General features: G+C 42.6%; 1 protein-coding gene across 1 annotated transcript in view; it reads right to left on the reverse strand.

Moving 5' to 3' along the window:
- Positions 1-7,992, reverse strand: part of Dhc36C (Dynein heavy chain at 36C) — a 77,303-nt gene that overhangs the window by 65,667 nt on the left and 3,644 nt on the right. The window contains exons 6-16 of the mRNA XM_086535829.1: positions 7,892-7,992; positions 7,359-7,480; positions 6,351-6,501; positions 5,293-5,497; positions 3,685-3,929; positions 3,281-3,421; positions 2,516-2,644; positions 1,951-2,064; positions 1,299-1,426; positions 868-1,024; positions 218-364 (exon numbers count right to left, since the gene is read on the reverse strand). The exon at positions 7,892-7,992 is cut by the window's right edge and continues 29 nt beyond it. Of these exons, the coding sequence (XP_086391955.1) occupies positions 218-364; positions 868-1,024; positions 1,299-1,426; positions 1,951-2,064; positions 2,516-2,644; positions 3,281-3,421; positions 3,685-3,929; positions 5,293-5,497; positions 6,351-6,501; positions 7,359-7,480; positions 7,892-7,992 (1,640 nt within the window). The remainder of the gene's footprint in view (positions 1-217; positions 365-867; positions 1,025-1,298; positions 1,427-1,950; positions 2,065-2,515; positions 2,645-3,280; positions 3,422-3,684; positions 3,930-5,292; positions 5,498-6,350; positions 6,502-7,358; positions 7,481-7,891) is intronic.

Genomic DNA, 7,992 nt, shown 5'->3' on the forward strand with positions numbered 1-7,992 from the left:
TGATAAGACCCCAATCAAAGAGGCTGTGACTGCTAATATTTAAATTTTCACAGAAAAAAATAAAAACATACACAAATCATACACAGACTCATACAGAGAAACAGAGAAACAACCTCCGCCACCCACACCCACGCCCACACACACACACAATCCCAATCCCACCCAAACCCTCCTACTTCTCTACACCCCGCCCTCAAAAGACACAAGAGCCACTCACCCTAAGGTTGGCCTCGTACTCCGCCCTCTTCTCCGTGATGATGTTGAGGTGGAGCCGAAACACCTCCGGAAGTCGGATGAACCACGCCAGGGGCTGGACGGCGTCGCTGCATTCCTCCGAACTCAAAGACATGTTCTCGGCGAGGAACTGAGGGGTGGGAGGACGTCGGGGGGGGGGGGGGGGAGTTTGAATGAGGGCTATTAGTTATCCTTGGTTAACGATTTAACGGTTATCCTCGGTTAACGGGTAATGGTTTTCTTTGGTTAACGGTTAATGGTTATCGTTGGTTAACGGTTAATGGTTATCTTTGGTTAACGGTTAATGGTTATCTTTGGTTAACAATCAATGATTATCTTTGGGTAACGGTTACTGGTGATCCTTGGTTAACAGTCAATGGTTATGTATGGGTAGCGGTTAATGATTATCCTTGGTTAACGGTCAATGGATAATTGTTAATGATGGAATTGGAAGATGGGTGGTAAGGTTAAGGTAATAGTAATTAATGATCAACAGATTGTGCGTGTCCTATGGTGCTTATATCCGTGTGTGTGTGTGTGTGTGTGTGTGTGTGTGTGTGAGTGCTCTGGCACGTACATATCTGCTTGTTATTGTTCATGTGCGTGTTCGTATTTCCTCCCGCCCTTCCTTACCTGCAGCTGCGTGTGGAGGCGCCAGACACGCGTCTCGAGCGTGTTCAGGAGATTCTCCATGACGTTCTCCATGTAGCTCTTGTGCGCCATGAGTTCCAGCGTGTCTCCGGGCGTGCTCAGGGCGCGCTCGGTGATCTCCTTCAGCTCCGAGCATAGCCTGTGGATGGGTGTGGAGGGGGGGGGGGTGGCGATTTGTGTTGGATTATTTAGATGAATTCAAAATAATATATGCATAAGTACGCAATGTATGCATGTTGTACATAAAGTGAACCAACAGTATTAACACACATGGATGTGTGTGTGTGTGTGTGTGTGTGTGTGTGTGTGTGTGTGTGTGTGTGTGTGTGTGTGTGTGTGTGTGTGTGTGTGTGTGTGTGTGTGTGTGTGTGTGCGTGTGCGTGTGTGCGTGCGTAAGGCCAAAGAGGACTCACGTCTCTGCCGTGGAGCAGTACTGCCGGTGTAAGTGCAAGAGCATCTCCCTGCGCAGGTTAGTCACCCGGGACACCAGCGCCGCCACCAACGCCTCGCAGTGCACCTCGTACGGCCCGAGTTCCACCACCTTCAGGAGACAGACGAGGACGTACGTGATAGGGGAAGGAAAATTAGGCGGATGTACGTGATAGGGGAAGGAAAATTGGGGGATTTCATCGGTAGATCAATATTTCTCTTTTCTTTTCGAAATGGGGTAGTGTTGGTATCTATAAAAATGTTTATCTGTAGTTATTTTGTATTTTTGGTTCTTCTTTTATCTTGGTTTCATATTTCCATTGCCTGTCTCTCTGTTTTACTGCTACTTAACGTTTGTAAAGGAAAATCACGTTGGAAAGGCATTAATCTTTATGGATAGAATCAAGCAAAGCAAATCAATAGCCATATGCCTTTGTGAAAAATTGTTGTTGTTTTTCATCTGTTTATCAGTAGTCATTTTTTAGTCTGAGGAAAACTCTTGTTAAAAATTACATATCTATTTCTGACTATCTACCTACCCACCTATCCATCTCTTTGTTCTCTCTTTATCTACCGACCAATCTTTCTAGTCCAGACGCCAGATGACTAAAACAAAAAGAAGAAAATAGTCCCTACCTGTTGAGACGAGTTGAGGATATCCGCCCTTAGGAGCGAGAACTCGGTCAGCTTCTGCACGTAATCCTCAAAAGGGTGGTCGCCCAACATGAACTCCTGCACCTCCTCCTCGGCCTGGTGAAGGGGGAGGGGAGGGGGGTGGGTGGGTGGGTGGGTCAGAGGGAAGGTTGGGTATAGGACGCGTGTATATGGGTATAGATATGTATCTAGATGGCTTTATTGAATGGATATAATGCATTTTTCAATACTGTAACATGAACTCTTAAAAATGTATGATTGCATATCAGTAGGAAGACAGATTAAAGCTACTGATGTGAAAGAGAAATACTGAATAGGTTTACAGGATGTCAAATAAGATGTCAAAAATCAGGGATGGGGATAACATATACACACATAACGATATGCCCTTTTCTGCCCTTTTATCAACACGGAAGAGTGTTTCACCCCTCCTAGAGACGTAAACTATATATACCACTTTAGTCCCGCTTGACATGACTTGACACTCTGACAGAAGGAACGGAAAAGAAAAAAAAAAGAAAAAAAAAAAAATCTCGCCACCTCGTACCTCGCCACTGATGAGAGCGTGGTACTTCTGGTAGTGTGTGGAGTGGTGCGTCGGTGCCACGTTTGAGTCCGAAATCTCCTTCAGGACCTGCTTACGTAGGCCTTCCACTACGACCTCCTCCACTACAGGCTATTGGGAAATAAAATAGCATGAATATAAATAACGTGAGGTTATAATGATAATTGTGATGTGTTATTTGTGTAACTTTGAATGGAAATAGGTACATTAATGATATATTGTTATTGATAATTGATGGTGTAAATGATTTGCATGCAATATCACAAAGTTGATTGTAGCATTATTATTGTATCTCGAGAGGTTTCACACTACTCTCTAATGTGTAGAGCTTTGTCGTTTTTTGGGTTGCTACTACCTGATATGTGAAATACTGTGATACTTGAAAAAATGCGGAATTTATCACTAACATTAATCTCTGATGTTTGAAATGATTTGATTAATAGTTCTGCTATCGCATTCTCTCTTCAAATTTACCGTAATGAATAACAAAACACACCATCGTGTTGATACAATGGTAGAAAAAAAACCTTAACCCACAAGGTAGTTTTAATGAAAGATGAAACATATTGGAAATCCTTCTTGGGTTTCATTTTCAGGAAGATTCCGAAACTATTATCTCCAGGAGGATTTCGATTCCGAATCTTTTGTCTCCAAGAGGATTTCGAAGCTGTTGTGTTCAGGATCTCGAAACTTGTCCCATCTTTCCCTGAACCACTTCTATGCATCATAGGTTTCTCTACCACTTACCGTGATGTTTCCCTGTCGGCCCTCCCACTCGGCAAAGAGCTTGGTCTCGAGTCGCGGCACTGACAGGCTGAGTTCGATCATCTTATCGTAGAGCGAGAGAAGCGACGTCTTGACCTCCGAGAAGCTGGGCTTGAAGATCACCTTTGAGAGGAGGAGAATGTGGGTTGTTGATTATCCGTTGACTGAAAGTTGTTCGTTTATCTTTGGTGAGTATGTTTCCGTGTTTTGGGTGAGGATGATTTTAACAATTGCAAGAATAATAAACCATAGGAATAAACGTAATAACAACAATAGTAATAAGGACGAGAACTACATCAAGATAACAATAACATAAGTATAATAATAAAGTCATTGATAAAGGTAAACGAGTTTGAAACATGAATTCGACCCCTCAGGGCCCTCACCTGCTTTCCCGTCAGGAGGAGATGCAGCTTGAGCACCATGGGCTTCTTCGGATGCCCGCTCGATCCTGGAGGAGGATTCAGGTTGTCCTTATCCTCTCCCTCCTCTTCCTCGCCTTTCTTCTCGATCTCGGGGACTTCCGGTTCGGCTACGGACTCGCCCAGGCCTTCGTCGGTTGTGGTTCCGTCGCCATTGCTACTGCCGTCTCCTGTGCCCCCGCTTGAGTCGCCTACGGGAGGTTCGCGCCCTGGGGAAGGGGGAGGAGGAAAGGGGGTCAGGGGGGAGAACTTGGATGAAAAGGCGATGAGAGTTACAGGTCGAGTGACAGCAGTATAATAAGTGTTTGTAGTATAAGAGATATTTTCAAGATCAAAAGCGAAAAGAAGAATAAGAAGAATAGCTTATAAAGAAGATGTAAAAGAAGGGGAAAGATGAAAAGAAGAGAAGTAGGATAAAATAACAATAATAGGATAGTGACGATAATGATGAAGACGGAGAAGAAAAGCAGAAAGAGACAGAAAACTCCATAAACCTAGGCCTACTTGACGCCATTTTCTTTATGTGAGCGACCGTGAAGGAAAGGGAATAGGCCACGAGAAGAAGAAAAGAGAAGGATGAGGGAAAAAAAAACAAGAAGAGAACGCCAGAAGGAAAAAACAAAATCAGAGAACGCCACACCCACCCAACGCGATCGTGAAACAAAGGGAAACGAAAAGGAAACAAAGAAGAGTGGGAGAAATAGGAAGAAGAAGAAGGAGAAAGAGAGAACGCCACACCCACCAGACGTAGGTTCCTTAGCCCAGAGCACGATCGTGAAACAAAGGAAAACGAAAAGGAAACAAAGAAGAGGAGAAATAGGAAGAAGAAGAAGGAGAAAGAGAGAACGCCACACCCACCAGACATAAACAAAGGAAAACGAAAAGTAAACAAAGAAGAGGAAGAGAAATAGGAAGAAGAAGGAGAAAGAGAGAACGCCACACCCACCAGACATAAACAAAGGAAAACGAAAAGGAAACAAAGAAGAAGAAGAGAAATAGAAAGAAGAAGGAGAAAGAGAGAACGCCACACCCACCAGACATAAACAAAGGAAAACGAAAAGGAAAAAAAGAAGAGGAGGAGAAATAGGAAGAAGAAGAAGGAGAAAGAGAGAACGCCACACCCACCAGACATAAACAAAGGAAAACGAAAAGTAAACAAAGAAGAGGAAGAGAAATAGGAAGAAGAAGGAGAAAGAGAGAACGCCACACCCACCAGACATAAACAAAGGAAAACGAAAAGGAAAAAAAGAAGAGGAGGAGAAATAGGAAGAAGAAGAAGGAGAAAGAGAGAGCGCCACACCCACCAGACATAAACAATGGAAAACGAAAATGAAACAAAGAAGAAGAAGAGAAATAGAAAGAAGAAGGAGAAAGAGAGAGCGCCACACCCACCAGACATAAACAAAGGAAAACGAAAAGGAAACAAAGAAGATGAAGAGAAATAGAAAGAAGAAGGAGAAAGAGAGAACGCCACACCCACCGGACATAAACAAAGGAAAACGAAAAGGAAAAAAAAGAAGAGGAGGAGAAATAGGAAAAAGAAGAAGGAGAAAGAGAGAACGCCCCACCCACCGGACGTAGGTTCCTTAGCCCAGAGCGCGATGGAGGCGGGGTCATGCAACAAGGGCTCGGCGCCGCACAGAGAGGACGTCGCAGAGAACACGCTGAGGATGCAGAGCGATTGCAGGTTGTGGGTCATGATGGTGACGGCGGCGTTGCAGAAGGAAGCTAAGCGGCCGGGCTGGCTGAAGCCGGGCATCTGGCCACGCTGGAAGCCCTGAGGGAGGAAGAGGTTCAGCGAAAAAAGGGAAAAAAAGAGGCATATGTAATGTAGATTAATAATAAACGATGGTGTGTTTTGTTATTCATTACGGTAATTAATAGATTAATAGTGAAAAAGGAAAAAAAAAGAGGCATGTCTATCGGTCGATCTGCTTATCTACCTATCTGTATATATTCAATCATTCATTTATCTATCTAAGGGGTTCTCAACCTTTTTGATCTTATGTGTCCCTTGATTTTTTCAGTGTTGGTCACGTACCCTTAACCCGAATGAGGTACAAAAAAAAAGTTAAAAAGAAATGCACGGTTTAGAAGGGACTCGATATACATATCCCTATATCAATTCTTACATACAAATGTATAAATTATTTTTATATTAATTTCCCCGGCATTACAAAAAACTGCCCAAATTCCCTTATTGTGCCGTCATCTAGTGATGAATATATACATCTAATGGTCTAGTCTAGCCTAACACACGTAGGCCACTTACCTACATATGAGCTTGTACAATCCAAGCCAAAGTATTTTGAGAAACCAGTCACGTACTCCCAAAATTCATCTATGCACACACACACACACACACACACACACACACACACTCATTCCCTGAGCAGTAAAACGAACAGGCCTTTGGCATATCTATCTACGCACATATAGCCATCCATCCATCTCTCTATATCTATCTATGATTCCTATTTCAAGTACTCTACCAACCCAAAAAAAAGATGGTCTAAATCCATGTGAACCATCTGGCCAGTCTTTCGTGGGCAGAGTCCAGCTGGTCTAATCTCTCCCCGATCTTCCTAGTCAAAATAACTCAAGAAAACAAGAACACTACCAAGACAAACCTTATAAAAGACGGTCTGAATTTGCGTGAACCACCTGGACAGTGTCTCGTGTGTGGTGTCCAGCTGGTCTGCCACACTGCTCATAAACTCGTCCAACTCGAGACTTCGATTGTCCCCCATCACCTTCATCACTTCCACCATTCGTAAACCGCTGGGGTGGAATGAGGGAGAAGGAGAGAATGGTGTATTATGAGGGAAGAGGAGAAAATTGGGGGTAAGGGTAGAGGAAGGGGGTAGGGGGGAGAGGGAGATGATGAAGAAAGAGAGTAAGAAGAGGGAGAGGGAAAGGAATGAGAGAGAGAGAGAGAGAGAGAGAGAGAGAGAGAGAGAGAGAGAGAGAGAGAGAGAGAGAGAGAGAGAGAGAGAGAGAGAGAGAAAGAGAGAGAGAGAGAGAGAGAGAGAGAGTAAGCAAATGGATGAAAAATATAGATAAGTAAACAGATAAATGGAAAGATATATATATATATATATATATATATATATATATATATATATATATATATATATATATATATATAAAAGAAAATCAATAAAATAAGTAGTTTGCAAGAGTGAAGATAGAAGATGTGGGTTCTTGGTGGCCCTTGGAAAAACAAGTAAAACACCGAGACATTTAACTGTAGGTTCTTGACTTTTGGGCAGAAGGTACGTGGAAAAAGGACACGAAAAAAACACTTGCACCCTCGAGAGAGCAGGACCAAGCCCCGAGTGGTGTCTGCCGGGCATATATATCTATAATATAATATAATGTATGCGGCGTTGTCAAATCATGAGACGTGCCACGTGAGGTACAAATGACGTTACATACTATGGACGCACACTCATTACATTACATATTAATGGTACATTTTATAACATGATACGGTAAATTGTACACACAGTACAATGATGTATACATGGCATTAGGGTCACATTGCAGAAGATTGCAACCTATTGCGAAAGTTGCGAAAAACAAAGAAGTTCTGAAAGTCACCCTCAGATCAGAAATAACCTCGACATCACACTCACCTGTATTCCCTATACCAGAGCTCGAGCGTCTGCAACATGCAAGGATTCAGCAAGTGGAGATTCTTCCTTATTGCATTTCTTGCAGGAACCCAAGACTCTAATCCCACGCGTCCCTCTTCGCTCTGCAGGATACGGAGGAATGGATGCAATTATATTGGGGTGAATGATAGTAATTGATAAACGGTGGAAGGAGAAAATGATGGAATATATTCATTAGCTTTTAGGGTTCATTTGCATCATGAAGAAATAGATGTATTTGTAATGAGATGAATAATGGAAATAAAATAGAAAACATGGATAAAGGATGGAAATGTGACAAAACTAGAAAAAAGGCAGAAAAGAACTAATTAAAACGGATCAAACATGAAAAAAAACGATAAAAAAAGAAGAATGGAAAAAAAAATCAAATAAACAAAATGAAAAGAAAGAAAAACGGAGAAGAAAAACAAAGAAACAAAACAAACAAACTTCCCCATCCCCCCCCCCCAAAAAAAAAAGGTATACACCAAAAAACAAAACAAAACACTAATTACATCATTGGCGCTGGGTCTGGGTCGTGCTTTGCCAGAATTGAGGACAAAATCCACCGCGACTTTCCTCATGTTGTGCTCATAGGCTCGCTGAAGCTGTTGCA

The sequence above is a fragment of the Penaeus japonicus genome, unplaced genomic scaffold (genome assembly GCF_977035675.1).
Source record: "Penaeus japonicus unplaced genomic scaffold, GWHDUDI00000001_assembly GWHDUDI00000004, whole genome shotgun sequence".
Classification (NCBI taxonomy): domain Eukaryota; kingdom Metazoa; phylum Arthropoda; class Malacostraca; order Decapoda; family Penaeidae; genus Penaeus; species Penaeus japonicus.